Source organism: Thunnus thynnus, chromosome 21 (assembly GCF_963924715.1).
Source record: "Thunnus thynnus chromosome 21, fThuThy2.1, whole genome shotgun sequence".
NCBI lineage: Eukaryota > Metazoa > Chordata > Actinopteri > Scombriformes > Scombridae > Thunnus > Thunnus thynnus.
The window spans coordinates 26,086,057-26,112,563 of record NC_089537.1 but is presented as its reverse complement, the minus strand read 5'-3'; the positions used below and the strand labels follow the sequence as shown (position 1 = coordinate 26,112,563).

The 26,507-nt window shown below is 39.2% G+C and overlaps 1 protein-coding gene across 2 annotated transcripts in view; it reads left to right on the top strand.

Annotated features, from left to right (window-relative positions):
* Window positions 1-26,507, top strand: part of plppr5b (phospholipid phosphatase related 5b) — a 174,603-nt gene that overhangs the window by 122,910 nt on the left and 25,186 nt on the right. For both annotated transcript variants that reach the window (XM_067578063.1, XM_067578064.1), the window contains 2 exons: window positions 4,734-4,984; window positions 25,011-25,187. In XM_067578063.1, coding sequence (XP_067434164.1) covers window positions 4,734-4,984; window positions 25,011-25,187 — 428 coding nt within the window. The remainder of the gene's footprint in view (window positions 1-4,733; window positions 4,985-25,010; window positions 25,188-26,507) is intronic.

Genomic DNA, 26,507 nt, shown 5'->3' with positions numbered 1-26,507 from the left:
AAGAGAGTTGTCTGACTAGGCGCCTGTTTGGTAATTTAGTGTGACAGAGGGCCGGGCTCTTGTAGGAGGGAAGCAGTTATTTCTGTTTAAGCCCTTCAATCACTGAGACTTAACGCCTGACTGCACTGGTTAAGAGCAGTATGAATGGATGGTGGCACCTGGGTGACTGTTACACTCACTGTGTGTGTGTTTGTTATGGGGGAGCGTATGGGGGAGCAGCAGGGGAATGTGGTCTGGTAGGGGTGAACTGTGCATGATCTGATATCGCCATGTTGATTCCTATGACATCATAATTAATGTTGCTCCAAGTCCATCATTGCAACTTACCAATCATGTTGTTGTTATCTCATAGCTTTGTGACTCAGGGAAAAAAATGGCCCCTTGGAATGGCCCCTTGCCCGCTCACATGCATACTGTATGTAGTGGGGAACATTTGAAATACATGGTGTATTTCAAATGGCTAATGGAGCTAATGGCTAACGGAGCTAACAGAGCTAGCAAATAAAAAGTACATTATAATGTAACTTCTTTGGGGTCAATTCTTAATGTAAACATTAATATTTTTAATAACGCACCAGGTTGAGGGTTTCTACTACAATTTGCAGCATTAGTTCTCAGAGAATCTCTTTCATATCCGAGCAAAATTTGTACTGTGAATGAAATGCCTCTAACCGAATCGATATTGAATCAAATTAAAGAGGGGATCGAAGTGAATTGGGACATTGGGCTGTGGGTTGAATGAGAGAATGAAATTAATTACCGTAAATACAATTAACTGGATGTGGAATTTGACTTAAATATACGATTCCCAATATGTAGCCAACATATTTGCCAGGATTAATTTACATATTTGTTCAGGGCCGTCATATTAAAGTTGGTGCTGGGCCACCATATGAATGTTTTTATATTTATGTGCCATAAATTTTACTTTTACAAAGCCTGTACATATTTTTTCTGCCCTGAGGGGGTGGACAAAATATTAGGAACTCTTCAATATTATACACTCTGGCACAGCACCACCACCGACTACAACCTCAGTAATAAATACGTAGAATTATCACCTTTCTGACAATGTCAACAAAAAACTGAAAATTATTTAAATGAATTTAAGCACTGTCTTTTAATTTACTAGATGATTAGAAATGATGGTTAATCTTTGTACAGATGATGTACAAATGTATTAATTCTTCATCATCTTGTTTTTGTTATATGACCTCTGTCTTCTTCAAAATAAATAAAAGGTATACCCTCTCTTTGTTGTTGAAATTTTTATCCAATTTTTCCTGCCAATGGACTAAACACTTCAGTGGTTCACATAACAGTCACTACTTTAGTGCTTTGTGACTTCACCATCCTTCAACACTGGAGTTTTGTGACTTCACCATCCTTCAAAACAAGGAAGCGTGGCAGCAGGGGAGGAATTTGTAATCGTATTAAAAGGCAACCATTCAGAACTGCTCTCCCATCGACTGTATACGGAAATGTACAAAGTATACAGAATAAGATCGATGAGTTGCGGGCCTGTATTAATTATCTGTTGGAGTACCAACAGGCCTCCCTGGTCTGTGCTACCGAAACATGGCTCACGGAGCGCGACCCCTCCGCCCCCATGGAGCTGGATTGATTCACTCTCATCAAAATGGACCGAAATGCCAGCTCCGGTAAGAGCAAAGGTGGAGGAGTGTGTGCATTAATAAGAAGTACTGTAATCCAACCTACATTACAACAAAGCACATGATTTGTACTAAAGATATTGAACTCTGAACTCCCGTAAAATGCGGCCATACCACCTGCCATGCTAAGTAAATCAGGTCCTGCTGTTCCTTGTTTACATAGCCCCGTCAGCTGATACAAGCATAGCAGCCAACAAGATACATGACCTTGTATCCCAGGCTGAGAATGAATAACCCAAAACAGCAAAGCTCATAAAGGAAGATTTTAAGTCATGCAGTCTATCTGGAACCCTACCATTTTACCACCAATATGTCACATGTCCTACCCAAAATGATGCCTGTCTGGACTTCTGCTACGGTAACATCCCTGGGGTGTATTCTTCCAAGGCACTACCACATCTTGGGGGACGGATCATAATGTGGTGCAGCTGGCACCAGTCTACAAACCACGGTTGCAGTGGGACAAGGCATAAAAGGTGGAAATAAAAAGCTGGACTCCTGATGCTACTGAGGCCCTACAAGGCACTCAGGGTTTGCGCAGAACAGCTTGTATCACCATTCCAGCAACTGTTCCTGCTGTCACTGAACAGTGGAATAATTCCAGACTTATGGAAGAAGTCACTGGTTATCACAGTACCCAAAACCAACAGGCCAAAAGAAAAGAGCAACCTCTGCCCTGTAGCCCTTACGTCAGTCCCTATGAAATGCTTGGAGAAAATCATTAAAACACACCTCCTCTCTGATGTCTCACCCCTGCTAGACCTATACCCATTTGCATTTTGAGCCTCCAGAGGTGTCAAGGACATGTTACTGGTCATGTTGAATAACATCTACAAAAACTTAGAACAAGCAAACAGTCTTGTGAAAATCATGTTTATTGACTTCAGTAGCACATTCAGCACCATACAATCTCACCTCATGGCAGAGAAGCTGGCGAATATGGGAGTCAACTCTCTGCTGATTAAGTGGATTAACGGTTTTCTTGTAAACCACAGACAACAAGTAAGGTTCAATTCTGCCATATCCACACACAGAAAAGTGAGCACAGGTGCTCTGCTCTCTGTGTAATCTCACCAATCCTCTGCACACTGTATACCAATGCCTGCCAAGCCCTAAACCCAGTACACACATTTTATAAGTACATGGATGACACTATGATAATGTGTTTCCTGCACTCCAGTCAGGTTTCTCTTGGCACTTTTGAGGATGAGACGACAACTTTTACACAGTAGTGAATGGACAACTTCCTGGATTTAAACTTAAAGAAAACAAAGGAGATGATAATTAAATTTTGAAGGAACAAAATGGCAACTGCCTGCGAAAAAAATCAATGGTGAAACAGTGGAATTGGTCACAACATACAAATACATCGGAATTGAAATAGACAATAAACTTAACTTCGGGGACTGTTCCACTTCAAAAAGCAGGAAACCGCTGCAGAGAATGTACTTCATACGCAAACTTAACCATTTTATTGTAAACCTCAGAGTGTTCTGTCCTTTGGTCTCATCTGTGGTAATATGGGTAATATGTGAAAACAGGACCAAGCCTGTATACCAAACTCATCCTCCTTACACTAGAAAAAAATTTACAGGATCCCATCCCCTTCACTCCAAATTCAGTCACAGCAACAACCTGACCCATGGAAAGAGACTTCCACAAAAAAAACTCAAAACAATCAGATACAAGAACTCTTTTATTCCTCAAGCCATCAGCCTGTATGACATGCGAGTTTAATCAACATACATCATACAGCAGGCTTCAAGTGTTGCAAACATCCCTCATTTTCTAATGAATTCTTTCTCATCTCCACTGCCCTACAGAGGATCAACAAGAAGGGGCTAGTATAATACAACTGGCCTAATGTTTCCTACATAAAACCTTAAACCAGTTTGTCATATAAATCATTTTTTTTAAAACTATGTTGTGTGATCAAACATTAAAGGACTCACCTCAAACTAAAACATTAGAATGTAAATTGATAACCTACAGTTCATTAAAAAGACAGTTTTTTCTTAATGTGTTACTGGGTTAATCCAGTGAAAATTCCAAATTACAATATATTATTTGTGTACTTACTGCAAATATATTTAATTACATTGTTATCATGCATATCTTTTATTTGATTTTAAGGGGGAAAAACATCATTCAACACATTATTTATTTTAGTTTGCAAGTATTTATAACTCCCTCCTCTCATTTAAGACATTTAGCATTTTAATAGGCTTTTAACAATGGCAGGAGGGGGTCAAATGCACAGGTCCTGGAGCAACATTAATTATGATTCTCACTGAAAATACTATAATAAAGTTTGTTGAATGATGTCCTGTCCTTGTTGTTTTATGAAGCACTTTTCCAGTGTCTAAACATGATGTGAAAATGAGGCAGAATGAAACAAAATAGCACCACATTTGCATTTTGATTCTAATGGGGGTGTGTAATGAATATTGCGTCTACTCTTCCCCATTGTATGTAGAAGTCCTGGGATGCACAGACATGCAGTCTCTATGAAGATACTTTCAGCCACTACCTCCACTGTTTCCAGTGTAAGCACAGCAGCAGGTGTGCAGTAGAGGACAGCGACAGCAGTAAGGACAAAGACAATAGCTGCTGTTCTCATCAACACAAACAGCTATTTAATGCTGTTGTCTGAGTTGATGATGGTTGAACCTTCTTCGATTTGCAGCCACAGCTTACTGTGTGACCATAGCAACCAGAGAAACCACGCAAAGTAAACAGTGCAGGAGAAGATTTTACTGGTACCTGTGTTCATTGATTTAAACATGTCTTCACCAGCAGTAAAAAAAACAGATCAAAGGACCTTCATATGATAATGATATCATTCATATGATAATGATATCATTCATATGATAATGATATCATATGAGAAAAGTATTATAGTCATGAGGTACAAAATGTATATATACACATTTAAGTATATACAAATACAATACAAGTATATACAAACATCAAATCCACATATCCACTATCTCCAACTGTTGATTAGAGCTCCGTCTTTTCATTGTGTCTGACCTCTAAACGTCTTCTTTTTCTTCCAAGGAGTCTACACCTTTGGCCTCTTCACTGTTGACATCTTTGTCAACGCAGGCCAGGTAGTGACGGGGAACCTGGCACCGTATTTCCTGACGGTTTGTAAGCCAAACTACACAGCCCTGGGCTGCCAGCAGGCCCTGCGCTACATCAGCCACCAGGAGGCCTGCACAGGAAACCAGGATGACATCCTGCGTGCCCGGAAAACCTTCCCATCCAAGGAGGCAGCACTCAGTGTCTACGCTGCTCTCTACCTGGCTGTGAGTTACTCTGCTCTGTTCCTCCATTTATTCCTCTTATTGTATTTCCCTTATATATTTTAATTGAAGCTCTGCTGCTGATCACAGTTGTAGTCAGATGATCAGGCAGGTTGCAAACACACTTCCAGGTTAGTCCAACTCATTTGGAAGAGTAATGAAGGTCAATTGTTACAACATGTCTACACAGCAGGCATAGCATGAGCAGCAGCAGCTAGTGTTCTATCTATATGTCTAACAGTATGCCTTCATGCACAGTGTTGAGTGCAAGTCACCCAGTCCAGATTGCTATTACTCGCATAATGTAGGTGAAACACAAGCCATGATGTGGCCTGTGTAGACAGCTGTATTGATTAATTAACCCTTTCATCCCGCTCCCTCAACATCCTTATCTCCCTCAGCATCCTCAGGATCCTTAACCCACTCAGCCCCTTCAGCATCCGCAGGATCTTGCAGCAATTTACAGAAATCTGAAGGCCTCAGTATACTTCAAATAAAACTCCCCCTCTGAGGGCAGAATTTTCATAACTTTCACAAACTAATACTCTAACAATCATGCCCCATGGCACGCAGTGATTGGTCAGATGTGTGGAGGTGTAAGGCGGCAGATTTTCTCAAGCTTGCTTTTTTAGCCATCCAGTGGATGGATGTGGATGTGGTTGGTCCACCACTTTTATCCAGACTGAAATATCTCAACAATTATCTGATTGATTCTCTGACTTTACCTCTAGCACCATATCTAGACAACTACTAGATACACTGTCATGACATGACATGATATTTGGTTCATATGTCCATGAACCCAGAAGATGTATCCTAATGACTTTGGTGATCCCCTGACTCCTCCTCTATTGACACCACAACGTTGAGCTTCGTGGTTCTGAGTGAAATATCCTGACAGTGTTTAGATGGATTGTCATGAAATTTGGTTCACATATTCATGTTCCTTTCAGGATTAATTGTAATAATTTCGGTGATGCTCAGATCTTTCATCTACCACAATCATCAGGCCAGTATTTCAATTTGTCCAAAGTTTGGAAGCTATGACATCCAGTGTGGATATTCCAAACAGGTAGAAACACTTTTTTCTTTAGACGTATTCAGATGACACATATGAAATAGTTTGTTTGAAGCACACTGAATCCTTCAAATGGCAAAAAACCCAAAAAAGGATGGGTGTAGCTAAGCTAACGGGATTGTTTAAATAAAGATGGGATGAATGTAAACAGCAACAGAATCTCAGTTTTAAAAGAGAATGTGAGCAAGGTGTATGCAGGTGCAGATTCTCACACAGATAAAGGCTGTAGAGCTGGAGTAATTCAGTTTTATAGTTATTGTATTGGCTTCAAAAGTCTGATTATATAGGAGTCAGGTTAGCATTTTCCAATCTCAGGTTTCTCTCCTAAATGTCTCTTTTTTGTAAGTTGGCAGAATGTGAGTGATATATTTATGCAAAGCAGATTCAGACCAAACTGCTTTTGCACCAACAATGCTGCTCCATCAGTTCAAAATTTGCTGGTTGAGCTATTGTTGAGCTTCCCAGCTACAGCTACAGTTATTCAGTAAGAAAGAGTTCTTTTATCCAAGGATATCTTTCAGTTCAGTCTTTTCAGTTTTCACTTTATTTCCAATGAGATGCTGTCAAAATCTGCTAAAATGAGTGAGAATTGAAGTGAGAATTGAAAGAGGGTTGGTGGAGTTGATAGTCAGCAGACTTTTCATGTGTTTTAGGGATAGGAAACAAACCTTAACCTTGACCTAGAAAGTCCTGGAAGTGATTTCACACCTTGTTGAAGCTGTGATCACCAGGAGTTTGATGTTGAAGGTCATAAAATTGATGCTAGACTGCTTTTGCTTTCAGAAATCCAGGAAAAGCAATGATCAAATTCTTTAAATTTATTTTTTTGTTTGTGTGTTAAATGTTTAATGCAGCACATTGTATTTTATCATATATTACAACAAGATATTTATTTGCTTTTTCATTGTGGAATGGAACCATTTTGGTGGTTGTAGTCTTTTTGTTTTACCTTTGTATTCAAACTTAATCCATGGATTGAGAGCCATGCAAGCCTACATGCTTGTATTTTAGATTGGATCCTCATTTGGCCAGCCAGGCACTGAGATGGGAGTCTGTGGGAGGCTGATATGCAGGCAGGCTAACCAGGCTTCTTCACTATCAGACACAGTAGAGATGCAGGATCTGTAAGCAGCAGTTTAATCACATTAACACCAGGACACAGGAGCCAGCATGTCGGCTGTGAAAAATATTTGTGAAGTTTTAGCTTTAACAAATGGAGTTCCACAGGGACATTTAAGGGAAATTTAGGCTCTTGAGCTTCTTCTTTGGCTTTGTATTTTATGTATGAATATTACTATAATTCACCCCAATAGTTTAAATTGAAAAAAGCCTTTTGGATGAACAGTGAAATGTCTCTAATTCAAACTCCATTTCAGTAAATTAGTAACTGGAAGCAGAATGTGCGTATCCTCTCCCTTGCACCACCTCATGTCCAAGTGTTTGTTATCTGTGCAGGCACACAGCAGGTTTTAGCGTGCGTGACCTCGCATCTAATCTCTCTGATGTCTAATGAGATTATCGCATTCAACTTGTCGATTAATTTCTCACTTGATTGTCTTATGTAACACAAAGTGAATCAGAGCTCAGTTGTAGATCCCACATTGTGTCAGAGAGACAGAGATGCTTCCCAGAATTCATTTCAGGGGGTGTCTCATGTCTCATATGTAATGGCTGGAGAAACTTGTCGAAGATTACTGCACTTCTGAGGACCTTTGCTGAATATTTGTTAAGAAGACTGATCCAAAAAGCATTCTTGCCTGTTAAATATGTTGGTGTATCAGACAGTGTGCAAGCTAACAGACAACCAGCCCCATTTTAAGTTTGAATATAAATATTTACTAAGTTTATTAGTTCTCCATCCAAGCCTTTAGATTATAACTTCAGGAAAAAAAAAACCTTAACACAAAAATTGTGTTGGCTAACTTCTCCCACTTCATGTGTAATCAAAACAAGTTATAGTGACAAGTCTCACAGGAAGACAGAGCTTTGAAAGCAGCTCCAAATAGGTCATTGTACATCGGCTTTTTTACCCAAACTCATAAGGAGGCCTGGCAGTCTTAGACATCCATTCATGTCATCAAAATTATGCATAATTCCTATCACCCATTCACACAAACTCACTACTTATTATACTTTGTTGTCTTCTCTTCTTCTGTATTGTATGGTATTCAATCCCATTATTAACATGTGGTCTGTATCTGGTTACTTGTCTGAATAGAGACATATAATCACAGGCTTTTTCTTTCACTGAATGAAAAATAAATTAAAAAAGTTCAAACTAAATGAAATAGAAAGCGCTGCAACACAAAAGTGCAATTAGATCTTAAAAACAAATCCCATTAAAATCCCTACAAGAGCAGTTCATCTAAATCAGAGTTATTCAACCTTCAAAAACAGCAGAACTTGTACCCAGAATAGGGCATTAAAATAATTGTTTTGCTGAAACAAATTCAGATAAAAGTAATTTTCAAACCAGACTGGTTGATAGATTCCTATTAATACAGAACAGGGCTTTTCAAAGTGACTGAAGCCCTTTAGTCTCTACTACCATTTTACAGTGTTTATATTTCTCTGACTGCCCTCCTGTCTTCACAAGAATAAAAAGATGCTTTGGCCAGTTGTCCAGCATGCTTGAACGTTTGACCCCACAAAGAGCAATGCAGCAGCAGTTTTCTAAATCATGTGATTCTTCCTTTAAGCACAACACACAAATCAAACATTTCCATAAAGGCTCTGATTCTTGCTGATGGTCTGATTGCTTTGATTTTCTGTGTCAGAGATCTAGCATCTGCCCAAGTGCCCATGAGCGATGGATGTACGTCTTTGGACCATCAGTGACTCCCTGCATGATGGGGAGAGCAGATTGGCTCTGTTATCTAGGTCATTTAGCAAATGCCATTGTGTGTGTGTGTACAGCTCCCCACATACATGCAGTTTGCACACGCAGACACTTACACACACACACACAACCCTGAAGCGCTGAGGAGATGATGATTACCCCTCTTCAAACTCTCATTGTCTCGGTCATTACAGCAATGCCAGGGCCAAACACAGCCATCTAGCATCCGCTGAACCCAAGGATTTATCGAAATGAGGCTGTAATTACCCTATTCAAATGGCAACAGTAATGTTGAGACTCAGAATTACTTATCTTCATATTTGGACATGAATCTATACTGTGAGGTTGTGTCATCTTAAGCTGCAACCAGCAGTAAGTATGAATGATTAGGTCAAAAAAAAAAGTTCTTGCATGGCATTTGTAAGTTTTCAACCTCTTATTATACTTTCGCAGCTCATTTCAACTGGTTCTGAACACATCACATCAGCGTCCAGTTTAAGCTAACTATCTAAACTAGTGATTTGGAAGTGTAAAAGGAATGAAACATTATCAACTGTCTGCTGTAAATATTCACAGCTTTACCTCAGAGTTCACAATAGACCACTGGGACAGCTGTGGCTCAGGAGGTAGAGCGAGTCATCCACTAATGGAAAGATTGGCAGTCCATTTACCATTTACCATTACCATTGGGTTTCATATGTTCAGCTTTGTTTTTAATTGAACACAAGTGGTTTTTGCTAACTGACTTAGCCGGGGAATTGTTTAAAACCTGCCTGTTCTCTTGTGTGCAGTTGTGTTTGGCAGACTTGTCTTGTGTCTACAATTAAATTTGAGTAAAATGTGTAATGAGTCTCAAGTTTTAGATTAAGACTCACGATGTTCCATCCACTTGTTTTCATGAAGGAAAAAACCTGAGTAGAAATACAAGAAATTTGAACCCCAAACTGTGTAGGTAACTCCTGCTAAAACAAAAAAAACAGAAATGTAAAAACAAGGTTCAGTATATGAATCAGTCAGTTCTGTAAGTGTTGAACTCCAGACAAAGCCAGGCTGCTTCTAGTCTTTATGCTAAGCTGAACTAACCATGTCCTGACTCTGTACTCATGTGTACGCACAGATAAGAGCCTGATATCCATCTTCTCATCTCATTCTCAGAAACACATCAAAAAGCCATTTATTAAAACATGCACTGATTCATATTTTATTTTCCAGATATTTCCAAAATGTGGTCGATGAAGCATAGGTTTGTTGTGCTACAAATCCCAGAATCTAAATCCATGTAATTCCATTCAGCATGGCCACTTTTTCAAACACGCTGGCTTCCCTCACAGCATGTGTTCTTCTAAACTCTTCTGAACTCTTCTAAACAGTTGTAGGTTGTGGGTATGGATGCTGGTAGTAGTACCATGCAGAGAAGGTGTTCCTGTCAATAATCATTGTAGAGTATTGATTGTATGATGTGGTATTTATAGACTGACTGAATATGTGTTGACTGTGACAGAACTGTCTTTGTGGGACTTCTACCCAGCTGTGAGCATCTCGGCTTGGTTTTCAGTTCTTGGTTTTTTACTCAGTCAAACAGTGTGGAGGCGGTGCTGTACTGTGAAGATATTAGCATGCACAGTGTCTTTTTGATACTACCACTGGGATGTGTCAACCCAGGATTGAACTGTGTGCGGGTTCTCTTTTCTTCTTTTGTGTGTTTTTGGTAACCCAGCACCTGCAAAAATGTATGTGCGTGTGCCCACTGATATTTAGAGAGTGGAGTACAACATAAAACAAAGGTGTCTTAACCAGTAGGCCACCAGGACAGAGCACATTTTCATTCCATTTATCCCAGTTGTTAATATTGATCCTTGTAAAGGTTTCTGTAGACAGAGTTTAAAGTCCCCCTCCTTTCAAAAATGTGATTATCTTCTTGTTCTTTGAGTTGGATGTTGTTCTCTTCTCTGTGCAATTTGTTCTCACATTCATCTGCAGAAGGGGGCAATTTTCTCTGAGCTCACCTCAAATCTCAATTAAAGAAATCTACAGTACATACCAGCAGGATTTGTGACATCACAACTAGTTTGGAGCCAATCATGATTCAGTGTGTTTTGGAAACTTGAAGCCTCTAGTACATATACACTGTGAATGGACTTTGCAGTAAAATAGGAGACATCTTGTGTCCAACAGGAAAACTTCTGAAATGAAATAAAATATATAATGCATTCTGGATTGATCTTTCTTGTGGAAAAAAACATATCACAGAAGAAGAATATTGTTATGTCTAAAAATATGTCAAATATGGATTTGGTCAATGTGCAGGTAGGCATATCCAGTAGTGATATGTCTCACTTATAAGACTCAGAGAACTAGCTTTATGTAAGTACCATGAAGTTGTGAACATTGATTCAAGCCACTACTCCTCTTAAATACTGATTATACTGAATGCAAAATACAACCACTACTCCTAGCACTAAAAATAGTTATTTTTATTCATGATGCATATTTGTATGGAATCTAATCAGAATGGCTCATTAGACTTAGCTCTCGTTAAAGCCCTCTCATCATACCACACTGTTGGACCTGATACAATTTTAAAGTTAATATCTAATAACGTTAATAACATTTAGGAGGTATATGTCATAAACTACTCGGGAAGAGCCTACCACAGTAAAATATCTCTTTGAAACGTCCCTTTAAATCAGCCTTTAAGTGTATAGATTGACACAGCAGCCTTTGCTGGCTCCTCAGTATAATGTGTGTGTGTGTGTGTGTGTGTGAGCAGACCCCTCAGTAATACCACAGGACACCATTTGAACTTGGCAAGACAGAGAGATTGATGTCTGAAACAGCATCGTGCAGAGGACGAGCTGCTCAGGCTTGTCTCCTCAGGTTGAATTTTTCATGTCAAACTCTCCATTTAGCCGACAAGCTTCTGATATAGTGAGTGTGCCAACAGCTGCTAATGTCTGACATTAAATGGGAAATATAGGTAGGAGTGTGCACCCAGCTATGAAACACTCGCAAATGCTATTAAGAAAAATCAAGTTGACCTGAGGAGTCTCATGTCAAATGAGGTCACACAGAGAAACGTTAACATACATCACATGTATGTGTGTGTGTGTGTGTGTGTGTGTGTGTGTGTGTGTGTGTGTGTGTGTTTGTGTGCTACAAAGGTCAACTAGCAGGTTGTTCTGTGCATCTAAGTATAAAATTGATAGTATGTGACAGCTCATAAAGCTACAAAGACTCACAGGGAGAAATCACCTTGACCTGGTGAAGGACAGGCATATATAGTGTATATGCACCACAGTATGAGCAGTCCAACCTGATAACAGCTGTGAAAGGAACATGACTGCAGAGTAGTGACATGCACAGATATGTTGAGGTTGAGGGTTCAAAAGGCCACAGATACACAGGTTACCTAACTACACACAACATGTGTATAAGCTATACAGTTAAGGCAAATTAACAGATTGATAAAAGTCAATCACGTGCAGTACATCCACAGGCAAACAATCATAACGAACATGCAACCGATCATAACTACTGAGCAACTAACCTACAGTTTGACAAAGATGAATTTACATCATGTTCATTTACACACAATGAAGAGCAGAAAAATTAAACTTCATTTAGCTTACTCTGAAAAAAATGAATGCTGACACTATTGATGACATCATCAACTGAATGAAAACAAAGGAATAGAAATAGTAGCAATAGTAATACCAGTAATGATGATATGTAAAGTACATTAAAGGCCCTGCGCAGGTGTTTTCACTTACATTGGCTCAGTTCGAAAATTGGCGGAGCTACCTTCAAATTACATGAGGTCATGGGACTCCATGTGCTAATAAGAATGATAAAGGTGTAACTTGTCCTAACCCTAACACAAAGTAAACCCACACAGACTGTGCTCCCTCACTCTCTGGTTAGCTTTGTTGCATCTGTTTGGGTTAGGGTTAGGGTTAGGGTTAGGACAAGTTACACCTTTTAAGCTAACTGTTAAGTCACTGTATTTGCGATATACTGCATATTCTAACTTTCAGTGGGACTTCTAGATGTCAGTATTGTTGATAGTGTTTCCAATTTTTTTTCAGTCCTACTAAATGATACAATACAACTGATGCTGCCTTCATAAACTAGATTAGGCATAATAACAAACTTCATGATCAGGTTTGTTATTTTTGTCCACCCATAATCGAAATTGGTTAAATAAGCCACTTAATGAAATAAGATGCTCATTTCTTATCGTATGGGGCCAGAGTTTCTCCTCATATTTCTGTCAGTAGCTGGAGGTAAATATAATTTTGTGTGCAGTGTGATGGATCTCTGTAGTGAACAGAGAGTTTGTAGATAACATTTTATTAAAGTGTGATAAATTCCATAATATCAGTATCTCACATAGCTGGTAGAAGGATAACCCACGCAGCTCATTATTTTTAATCAGCTCCACCTTTTTGGTCTCCTACTGCCCACTTTGCAAACACCACTGCTGCTCTCTGTGCCAGCACATGCTACAGCTGGTCTGGAGCAAAGAAAAGCAGTCTTGTTTTCAGTTTTGTTTTACAGCATTTTTCAGATAATCCAATGAGGTTTAAATGGTTTATTTAGCTTGACAACTAGGAGAATTGTCTTAAACCATAACGGAACACATAATCCTTCAGTTTATCTGAAAAACATATAAATCACCAAATTTGGTGAGACATACATGGATTTTATTGGGCAGCATTGTTTTTATTGCATTGCACAGCACATGTTAAGTTACAGGCCGTTAAGTTCCTGCAATGACAACCCTGTCTTCTAGAAATGACATTTACTGTATATACAGCTGAATTGTTTCATTTTTTTCAAATGAATGAAGCGCTGCATTGAAATATCTTATCCAAGAGCTGCCAGTGCCTAAACATAACCGTAAAAAGTTTCATGATGCTGTAGTTACTATCATGTATTTTACATTCAAAGTTGTCTTTTGAAGCTCAGGTGACTAAATTGGTACAGTTCTGCTTTGTCCAACTGAGAGATTAGGTCGTCCCTCTCATTTGCAGATCTAGAATGTCATCTATGCTTTTATATCCTCCAGACTTGACTACTGCAACACACTTTATTCAGGTCTAAGTAGGAGAGACAGATTTTTATGATTTGGATTTTACTTTTTATTTCTTGTTTTTACTGTAAAGCACTTTGTAACTTTGTTTTGAAAGGTCCTATATAAAGTTATTATTATTATTATTATTATTATTATTATTATTATTATTATTATCAGCAGATGTTGGACTGCAGGATCAGATATTTTGGTGGAAAACAGATATATTGTCACTGAACATTTTCTTATACATTCAGTATGAATATTTGTGCAATTTGCCAAATAAGTTCACAAAATGTTCTCATTATTTTGAGAGAAAACATAATTCAGGCAGCATACAGTCCTGCAAAATGTATTTGCTGTTGCAGTTTAGCTGTATATAAACATAATTTCTAGGATATTGGGTTGACAGTGAAGAAGGCCTATGTCTTTCCTTTTCTTTCCTCAATTAAAAGGTCTTAAACGTGTATTGTATTGAAATTAAAACCTTACACTGGACAGGCTGTGTTTCCCTTGCAGAATGTTCTCCATTCTGCCAAGTAGCCGTTTTACAGTGCAACCGTAAAAACACTATATTTTCAAAGCCCTGAATACTCAAAAGAGATGAAGAATAAATGAATTGCACAGAGAGAAATGGAAACATTTGATCTGGCCTTGGAGGAGATTGTGCACTCTAATGAAAAATACAATTAGTCCCTAAGAGGCTGTCTGCTGCCTCAACACAACAGATTAGTGATCAGAGCCAAACATAGACATGGTTCCTCTGGTCTATATTCATCTGCTCCTCTCCCCCTCCCCCTCCATCTTCTCCAAGGTTGATATCATGGCACCAAAATGAGGCCAGATTGGATATTAACATGCATGTATCACATGGCTGTTGTTCAAGAGATAGCTCCAATGTTGAGGGTAACTGCTCCCTAAACCACACTGTCTCTATGTGTGTTGAATGCTCTTGCAACAAGGCTTCTTGCTTCTGTAGAAGAAGGGGTTCAACTGTAGGGATGTGGAACATGTTGCTCTTTTTCAGTGTGGTCATATCTGAGAAACTGACCCAATCATGTTGACTCATATAGCTTATTCAAATGAAAATAACTGACACTGTAAATAATTATATGCAGTGATTCTGTGGTGTATCTACCCTCCACCTGCAGGGCTACAGGCTGTTTTAGTGGCATTTCAGCTGTGAGAGCCACTGCTCACACAGTACCAGAAGCTCCTCTCCACCTTTCATAAATGTCACATGATTGTTCAAAGATCTTAAAAGCTCGTAACATGAGTGCCTTTCAGACTGCCTGGTTTTATTGTGTGATCAAATCGTTAACACACACTGATGATCGCCACCGCACAAAAACACCAAAAAAATCAAAGAAATTCCAGCAAGTTTTCATCATTCTCCTCTTGTTGTGAGCATGACAAAAAATGACAAGGAACGATGTAGCACAGACAGACTGTGCCAAGTTTTATTTGCTATTTCAAGCATCAGGCAGACAGATGAATGAAATACTGTATCTCTGTTTTTCTCAGGACTAGAGTATGAAAGTCTGCCTGAGGATCTTTGTTGAATGGTGTAACCAATCTCCCTCACCTCATTTCCTGTCTGCTTTCTATCATCTGTCTATCTAATAAAAAAGACAATACACATGTATACATATACTTTATATATGGAACACATTGTTGCCAACACCAACATTAGTCCATCTCTCAATATTTAGCCCCAAACCCATTGGTTCCTATACTGAAGATGTAAATAAATATATATAAAAAACAGCTATAGTTTCATTTCTAACAAAGGGTGAGTTGAATAAAGGTTAAAACGGGGGACTATTTTCAGAGACAGATGAATCCACATTTGCTACTTTAGAGAAATTTGCTGCAGCAGGACACAGTGTGTGTTCATTACCATGTACCACTGTAGGGAATTGTTGTATTTTTTAATTGTTTTTGGAAAACAATGGAGCTCAGAGGAATAAGACATATCAGGTCATTTGTTTACAATACTAGTAGATCTAGTAGTAGTAGATACTTGTAGATTAATCCATTGTTGCTTTGGCTCTGCACATGAGATTTGTTAATAATAAAAAAATAATAAAAAGATTATTATTTAGATTTTAAGCTCATGAACCTGTAAGTCAGGTTTGCTTTGTAGTTGCATTATTTCTTTCTTAGTGTCAGAGGTTCAGCTCTAGTCTGTTATGTTCCCAGTATCCTAATCATTACACCATGCTGTCATGTCAACAGACACATCATCTTTTGGCTTACTAATGAGGGTGGGGGTTGAGCACAGATTTTCATGGTTGTTATGGTAGCAGTGTCTTCAGTTTTTATCCAAAAGATCAGAGAAATATGCATGAAAGGACGCATCACAAGTCTCCATCATGAAACTCTTTATGGTAGAAAAAAAGATTATGGACTGTTTTAGCCCAAACACAACAGAAATGGTTTTGACAGTGATGGTTAGAATTTTTTGGGTTGGCATCACTTGAAAATGAGAAACTTGTTTCACTGATGTAACGATAAATAATGCAGTGATGATGTGATTGCACAGTGCGTTTTGTGGTTTGGCATAATTTTCTGTAACTTTCTTTGCAGTTTAGTAAGCAGGCCTTATGATGATGATGTATTATTTACAGCAGTTCATCTGAGGCCCAGATGGTCATGAGAGGAGGAGAAAGGAGGAGGAGGAGGAGGAGGAGGAGGAGGATGCAGGCTCTAGCTCTTCACTTCACACACTCTCTCTCTTCATTAGTAGCTAGATACAGCCAGATGTGGACTCTTTTCTAGCCTTTTTCTCTCTTTTCCTCCCCCTACAATCCTCTCCTCTTCTTTGTCTTCTCTCTTTTTTCCCTCTATCTCCCTCGACCATCTCTTCTCTTTAGTGTACTTTAATTTGACATAATGGGAAGTGCAAGACCAAGACTTATTTCCATTGTGGTCCAAGATGCAGTGTTCCATGTGACATGGTGACATCACACTCCCGACATACAAAAGCATATAAAAAGCAGTGTTGGGTAAATTACTTCAAAAATGTAATCACTTTACCAATCATTTAACAGAAAAAGCGATTTAAAGTCATTATTATACTCATTACATTACTTTTGGTACTCAGCCATCAGCTCAGTCAAGGGTTCCTTTAAGTCTTCAAAGCCACATGTTCCATCTTCAGTGTTTAACACGTGTAGAAGAAGAAACGGAGCCGGTCAACAGCTAGCTTAATGTTAGCCGCAGTGACTGCATGAAGTCCCATACATGATCGAGCCAATATCTGATCCAAAATATGGAAGCAGACAGCGCAAACAACACATTGAAAACCCTTAGCAACAACCTTAGTAACAAAGGCTACAGAACGGACAGCCGTTTATGGGCATGCACAATGATCAGATGTCAGCTCGTCAGCAAGGTAGAAAAGGCAGGAAGGTAGAAATAGTGCTGTTCCTGGCACCAGATCAGTTTCTCCCGCAGTTAACATAGAATTTACATTACCAGTACATTACCATAGAAACTGCTCTGAGATCAGTTATAATTGCAGGAAAGTTAGCTGTTAATCAACTGAAATTGTTAACATATTGGTTAGCATTCAGGAGGCAGTTTAATACATACATGATGTGACTGAACAAACAGTTTGAATCCATAACAAACAAACTCCTTAAACACTGGAGCACTGCATAACTCCCACTGACACTGAACACCAACCCAAAACCCATTTCTAGAATATTACTTAAATATCTGAAATAAACCAACATCTTTACTGTTTCTTAACATGGATCATCTAGATGCAGTGTAATCACTAGTTCAGCTGTATTAGATATTTGATATATTCAGTAGATATATCCTTTTATGACACTATTTACAACCCTGCTTTGCAAACTCTAAGAACTACAACTATAGTGCTGATTTGTATCAAGCTGCATGGAGTGGCTCGAGGGAATTGTAGTTTATAGAAAGTATTAAATGGTAAATGGACTGTACTTGTATAGCGCCTTTCTAGTATCTAATCTGCCCCAAAAGATATTACGCTAATGATATGATGCCCATAAAGTTTTGCAGCTGAGTGCAGTTTGCCCTTGTTTTGCATCTGTTTGAGTGAGCAGAGCAGTTTCCAGTGTTTTGGGTTTCTCTCCACATTTCAGCACACAGATTGGTCCATAGTGAAAACTGCAGAGCACAAAAGCCTCAAATTGCATGTCTTTAATCAGCAGAGGTGCTCACATACAGAACTCTCCAAAATCACAAACCAACTTTCATTAATTTTACTTCTTTTACTTCTCTAGTATTTCACATCTGTAACATAATCTACTGAAATGCCTGAATACAGCTTTTAATGTGACTCAAGCAGGTCTGAAATGTGTTAGATCAATTTTACAATAATGTTGTTCAGGTGTCACTGAATGTATCAGGGATCCGGGATTTCACAGAAACATCAGTACTGATGTTCTGTTTGTTGCCCACAGCTGGCTGTGTGTCACAGCTGGCTGCAGCATCACACATTTTTGCAACAAGGCTAATTTGCAATGAAAGGGGCCAATTTTGTCCTGACTGTATGAATATTACCTAATTTACATACATGCAAATGGAACAGACATACCATGACACTATTTGCTTGGCAGTGGTACATTTCACCCTTTGCAGGTGCTTTGTGAATTACACGCTATCTTTTTGTCTCATTTGCACAGGTTTAGCAGCCGCAAAAGCCACATAATCCTTTTGTGGATTTGGCCCTAATTGTTAAATGGCTGAAAATTAATTTAATCATATTTTACCCACATTTGACAGCACCCCAAGTAGTTGACTATACTCACAGCTGAGGTCAAGAGTTCTCTAGAAGGTTCAAAGGTCGGTATTTCAAAGCAGGAGCCATGTAGAATCTTCATACTGGCATATGTTGTCTAGGTGATGACAAAGTTCAATTTTTTATTTTTTATTTTTTCTCTGTGGACTGTTGTATATTAAAAAATTCTCAATATAAAAAGAGAAGGGTTATTTAAGGGCTAATTAGTCTTGATACCAGTTAGAAACAGAGAGAGAAAGAAAGCGAGAGTGGATGAGTATGAGTCTCTGGCCTTTCCTCTCCTCTCTTCTCAGCCCGGTCTCGTGTTTTTCCAAAAACATTTTGGAGATTGCCTCGATTATATTCACTGGAAATATTTTTTCCATTCCATGATTTGCTACTTTATTGCACCTGGACTTTGATGTTGGAGACCTGGGGCCAGACGCATAAAACCCTGTGTAGATTCATGACTAAAACTGTGTACACGCACAAAGCCAGAAATATGCATACGCATTCTTTTCGTCAGATTTATAAAGCTGTGCTTACACATGGTTCTCAGTCATTGGGGAACTGGGCGCACATGCACGAGCCTCATTTCCACTCCCACAATTAACCATAAATGGACTCAGACACACCCTGAACCAGCCGTTTTCATATCAACTCACCACCTGCTCCCCCAGTCTGTACAGCCGTCAATGAAACAAATGGGCAAGAAGAAGTGCAGTTTCACAGATTGTATCGCACTGACGAGGTTCTCCAACAGAAGAACAGCTGTCATTACGGCTCTTTATACCCTATCATTAATTCATCACATTGACCGGCAGTGATATCTCAGGAATGTAATCAATGATTAGTTTGTAGCTCATATCTAATCCGACTTTACAAGGTGTGACACAACTAAAGATAAAATAAAAAGAATTAAGAGCAAAATAAAATGTTGACTCTGATGTAAATTAAAAGAATGATAAAATTAAACACAAAAGTAATTAATCAATGTTAACTTCATAAATGCACCTTTGACTGGCATTTTATCAATACCTGTATAAAATCACACAATCAGTGCAGCTGGTTATCAACCTAAACAAGCAACATTTTACTAAAAGATCCAGTCTCTCACCTTATATGTCATCTCCACCTCATCACATCACCCTCAGGTCACCAAGAAAAAACATGTGTATGCCTGGTGTAAAGTGTGCATGAGGTGCACACATTGTTATCGCACATTCTGTGTATAAATACCAGTTCATGTGCAGGAAATGGCAGGTTTTTGTTCGTACGTATCGTTTATGCATCGGGCCCCAGGTGTTTCTTGTGCTAAATACTGTGTTTACTGTGAAGATGTCCTGTACCATGTCAGTGTTGACTTTTTTAATATCCAACCAAGACAATGATCTTTCCTTAATCCTAACCAGGTGCTTCAATTGCCTAAAGCTGAACCACAAAAAGGTTAAAGGTTCAGGTAAACTCATAGCTAATAGGTGATGATTATATATGTTGTCTTGCCATCAGCTTTTAGACATGTCATCAGTTGCTGTTTGTTGCTCCTATATTGTTTCTTTATGTAGATTTGAACATCTTTATTTGGTATTATTTAGACTCCGCTCTCACCTGGGCGTCTCCTGATGTGTCACCAGTATCCTGGTCATGCAGACTCACTTTGTATAACATCAGGAGGCTTTGGCCATACCTTTCTGAGCATGTAATGCAACTTCTAGTCCAAGTGCTGGTCATCTCATGACTGGACTACTGCGGCTCACTCCTGGTTGGGCTATCAACATTCACCGTTAAACCTCTGCAGAGGATTCAGCAAGCAGCAGCACGTCTGGTGTTCAACCGACCTAAACAAGCTCATGTCACACCTCTGTTCATCTCCTTCCACTGGCTCCCGGCAGCGGCTCGCATTAAGTTCAAAGCTTTGATGCTTGCCTTCAAGGCAACAAATGGAATGGCACCCTCACACACTGAGTCACTCATCAGGCTGTATGCCCCCCCCCCCTTACGCTCCGGACTGCAAATGAACAACGTCTGGTACAAAATCACTATCCAGACCTCTTCTCATTTGTGGTTCCCTGATGGTGGAAGGAGCTATCCATCTCCACATGGTGTCCCTTGGTGCATTCAAGAAACACCTGAAAATCAGTTCTTCTGTGAACACCTCAAGACTTGAGCCCCTGTAACTTTTTTAGCACTTTGATTGTTGCACTTCTTTCTTGTTGCTTATGTTATTTCTTATGCGCTTGTCTACTTCCTGTTGTTTCTTACTTTATATATTAAATAAACAAAACAAAACAACTTCTGCCTAGTGCTCTTTGTCATCGCACTTGTACTAGGTCAGCTACTTGAGAGTTGGTACCACAGCTCTTGCAAGAGTCGCTGTCCTCTAATGCTGGACTGTATTGTTCGCTGGTAAGTCATTTTGAATAAAAGCGTCTGCCAAATGACTGAATACAATGTAATGTAATGTTACTAATACAATGAATGATGGCTGAATTCCATTTAGCAGTTTCATGGTCCTGTATGCTGACTTACTGGGACACTTGAATAGAGCAGAGCAATCTAAAATGTTATTAGTAACACCTGTGCTTTTTCTATCATGACAAATGTCTACTGTGAAAAAGATCTGCAGTATTTGTGTTGTGTTAATGGGCTGGAATTGTGGAAAACAAGAAAAATGATCTTTGGGATGGATCAAGGTGATGGTGGACCCCCCTGTGCTGTAAAATTACTCAATTCTATCTCCTCTGCCTTCTTAAATTATTTAAAATTTTAAAATGTGTGCCTCAAGAATGAGGCTGTCACTATATCACACCAGAGAGTCAAATGAAATATGCTAGGAAGCTTTAGCATGAGCCACCCTTGAAGTAACTTCTGTAGTTAGAGTTTGCATTACAGCCAGATGACGAGCAAAGCAGACACTGGAAGTGTTGCTGGTTGTTCAGAAGCTAAAGTCTTCACAGCCTTCCAGAGGATGGAAATTTAGGTCAGGAACGGCTGAAACTCATTTTTGGACACAATCTTCCCTCCGTTATCAGCAAGTGTTTGTGTGTGTGTTCGGCGCATTTTACAGTCAACTGTCTGCTTAACGAGACACAGACGCTGCAGGATTTTCTACTTTTTCATCTTCAATCTTTGGATGAAGTTTTAAAACATGGTTGCTTTCTGTTCTATCTATCTATCTATCTATCCATCTATCTATCTATCTATCTATCTATCTATCTATCTATCTATCTATCTATTACTCCCCATCTGCTTCTTTCTCCTTATATTTTTCACTTTTTACTTTTTCATCTTGTAGTTGTGGTGGCAGATCTGCCAGCACCTCTCTAAATACAGGAGAGAAAATAGAAAGATGCCTGGAGGAGAGACTTAACATATCAGCTCATATTGACTCACAGTCACAGCTGTCTGGTGGCATTTCAGCACAGAGTTGTTAATAAAACATTAGGAACGGAAGGAACTTTACGAATATTTTTGAAAGTCAAACCGGAATAATATTAGCTTTTCAGCATTTTCCTGTCAGGAGAGCAGTTTACACGTGGAAAAATCCTCAGAAACACCTCTGAGACGTGCAGTATGAATTCAGTCAAGTTTCCTCTCATCACATGACAGTTTTTACTTTCTGCTGTCCTTCACACACTGGCACACACTGCCCAAACTTTTACATCAGCTGTCAAACCAATAAGCACCAGTTTCATCACACATTTTAACACAGAGAATGTAACGTTACCTACACACCAGTCTCTTCATACAGCACAGAAGGTTTTGTCATTTTATATGCAAAGCTCTGGTCTTTACAGCTGAACAGAATTAATTAGTTCAAAGTGCTTTACATAAAAAAGAAACAGCAAAAATGTGCAAATAAACAGAAACATCATGCATACATTCATATACAATCACCTATACATACACAAACAAACACACTGTACAAATACCATGTGTTCTGTTAAGAAAATGCTGGACTGAAAAGGAAGGTTTTTAATTTGCTTTTAAAAGTACACAGTGTTGGAGCAAGTCTAAGTTCAGCAGGCAAACTGTTCCATTCTTTAGGTGCATAAATACTGAATGCCATCTCACTAGACTTTGAAAGTGCTCTAGGCTCATGGAGGAGATTTCCACCTTGTGACTGGAGAGATCTGCTGGGGTTATAAACTGACAGCATGTCTGAGATGTACTGTGGAGCCAGACCAGCGAGTGCTTCGTAAACCAAAAGGAGGATTTTGAGTTGTATTCTGGAAACAACAGGTAGCCAGTGAAAGTTCAGGAGGACTGGAGTTATATGGTCTGATCTTTTTGTCCCAGTTAGAACTTGTGTGGCTCAGTTCTGGATAAATTGTAATCTATGGATTGTTTTGTTTGGAAGACCCATAAAGAGAGAGGTGCAATAATCTAGCCTGCTCATGACAAATGCATGCATGAGTTTCTCTGAGTCAGATTGTGAAAGAAAGCCTCTGATTCTGGAATTGTTTCTGAGTTGGAAAAAGGCAACGTTGATGATGCTGTTAATATGATCCTTAAAGCTGAGTTCACCATCCACGTTTTTTTAATCTGGTCACTTGTTACTAGTGATCAGGACACCAGGTACTCGCAGACAAGTTGTCTAAGGGCTTTAGCACCTATGTCCAAAATCTCAGTTTTCTCTTAACACACAGTCCTCAGGATTATTGTAGCCTACATTGTTATTAAGTGCATCAATTTCAACTGCAACTTTATGGCTACACACAAATACATTCATTTATTTTGAATCGTGTTTCCTTCCACCTGGTGAAAGTAAGTCTATTACTCACACTCCTTTTAGTTGTCTGCTGCAGCAGGAAATTAGGTTAATGAGGGTGCAGTTTGTGAGCTGGAAAACCAAAATAATGAGCTTAAAAGAGGCTAAAAAGTTGTTCAGCTGAGGGGAGCTGCAGAGTTCTCTGTGGGTTTGTCACTACAAGCAAAAACTTTTAAATAAATCTTCAAAAGTAACCAACAAAATATAACATCATTGGCTTCCAAAATCATTTCTCTTCATTGATCTGTCTTCTCTGCTGGTGAAGAGGTGTGTTATTCAGGAAACTCAGATACACATATCTGTTCCTGTACTGTTTTCCTCACTGTGGTTTCTGAGGTTGCCATGGTCACACAGTGAGCTGCAGCAGTTAGTTGAAAGAGCTGAACCATCTCAAACTTCAAGACACCGCTCGCTGTCTGTAAGCACCTTAAAGGACGGGTTTACAATTCAGTCTGTCTTAAAACAACAGTCAGGTGTCCAAACGAACATTGAAATAGTTTTTTCTTGCCATAAACATTCCTCCTGTTCATGCTGCTGAAGCCTCATATAAGCCTCGGATCAACTTTTAAATGCATTTTTGAACAAAATGACTGTGTGGACACACTGTGGATTTTGGCCCCTATCACTTACATTTGAAGAGGATCTTTTAATAGTCAGTATGAACAGGAGGAATGATTACAGCGAAGAAAACTTCTTTCACTGTTCATATGGACACCTGACTGTTGTTTTAAGACATACTTAAAAATTGTGAACCTGTCCTTTAAGAGATGGTGTAACTAAACAACATCTCACTACTCCGTCTCCATCTTTCCTCCTAACAGACAGGTTATAATTCACATAGCTTCTGGAGGTCACTTGACAGTTAAATGCAGACATACTGTATGTTTTTTTCCAGCATTTGAAAAAAAAAGATAATTGCTTTAATTTTTCATGTGCAGACAGTTTCCACCTTTCACAATACATATTGCATTATTAATATTGATTAGCTGCTTTAAACCACCTCTAACATAGAAATATTTATGTAAAAAGCAAATTCCCAAATTCTTAATTTTCAGTATCAAACACTCACCCCTGGAAGACTCTGGTAGGTTTGTTCATTGACACTGAGGAGTTCAGCTTGGATTCATTGGAAATAAAATTTGCTCTAAAAGTGACAAAAATATATCTGTGATTATGGCTTAATACTTGGATTTCGCTGCTGCCAAATGAGACAATAAAGAGCTCCTGTATTGTAGCATCTACTGTAAATCTTGTTTGAGTTCAGAGCCACAGGGTTTCGGGGGAACAGTTTTAGTTGAATAAGTGTAGACAGGCTGAAGCAGGTGAACAAAGTGTTACAGAAATCAAACTGTATATCAGCATGAATGTCTTTCTCTAAATCTTTGGGATAGAGTAGGGTCTTGATTTATGGAATGTTTCTTAACTGAAAAAGTAACAGCACCAGTGATTTTACATGATGTATTAAAACTCAGATGATCTAATCCTTTTAACTGTCTTCCTGGCAGATGTATGTGACGTGCACAGTGCAGGCGAAGGGCACTCGTCTGGCCAAGCCTGTGTTGTCCCTTGGGCTCATGTGTCTGGCCTTCCTCACCGGTCTGAACCGCGTAGCTGAGTATCGCAACCACTGGTCGGATGTCATCGCTGGCTTCATCATCGGCACTGCCATCGCCACTTTCCTGGTGAGACCCACACCCACAAACATCATAAGTGTGTGCTGCATGGAAGGACAAAGGATGGGTAGGATAGTCTAAAACTGCATTTAAGTATAAGTAGTTGTCAAAATAACTACTTGAGTGAGAGTATACCTCTGACTGTTACCCTCCTCTTTCATTTTATGGTTGTTTCAACCACAGATGATCCTCCTTGCATCTTATGCTTTTTGTGGTTTTCTCTTATTTATATACTGTTCTGATGTTGGATCTTAAACATGGTAAAAGTTCCAAAACTTGAGGTGAACTTATATAGAAATGCTCCCTGCAAGTCAAAATCCAGGACTACAACCTGCCTTGAATTCTTTGTTTGCATCTTTTTTTTCTACCTTGCTGTAGAGCTGACATCAGATTGTCGAGCATGCCCATAAACGGCCATCTGTTCCATAGCCTTGGTTGCTGTCAAGTTATTGGGTAATACAAGTAGACAGACATACCATGTAACCAATCAGAGAGCTAGAATAAGCAACTACGCTGTTACAAACAGTAAGTGAGGCAACAAGGTTGGTTGACAGCATTTAGTGTACTGCTCATGCTATGATGTTGTTGTGAAGTTAATAAACTGCTTGTTCTGAGTACATGGTGTCAGAAGTGTTCTGAGAGAGGCACATGATACTATGGCAAAGTTTAACTTGCTGGAAAACTTCAACTTCAACTGAAAAACATATCAGAGACAGACAAAGAGCTCTCTAGGCGACTACAGCTCATGTCCGACCTAACCTTGGAAACTGCAGTCCACATTGTAAGACAAGCCGAGGACGTAGCACAGCAGATAAGCCAGCAGGAGCAATGGGCAGCACTCAACATGCAGGAGGTAACACATAGGTGAACATCGGAGAGAGGTGGGAGACAGCCTGTTAAGGAGAGAAGTGATGGACGGTAGTAAGCCCACTCCAGGGACACCAGGTGCCGCCTATGCAGGAAAGAGAAGCACAAAGCCCCAGCCGAATGCTCAGCATTAGAATCTGAGTGTAGAAAATGTGGTAAAAAGGGTCATTGGGAGAGAAAATATTTCTCCAAGTCAGTAAGAGAAGTCACTCATGACAGACTGAGGAAAACATTTATCTTGGAGCAGTATGTAAAGTAAATCAGGGCAGTGTTGAGCATTGGACAGAACAAATAAATATAGGAAACTCCAGTTAGGTTTAGAATCGATACAGGAGCTGACATTAACGCAATGAACAGCTGTACCATATGCTGTACATACATCCAGAAGAGTCCCTCTACCACTTCCTCCTAAAGTCCAAACTGAGTTGCAGTGAATGACTGAGCAGGGCGTGATACTCAGAG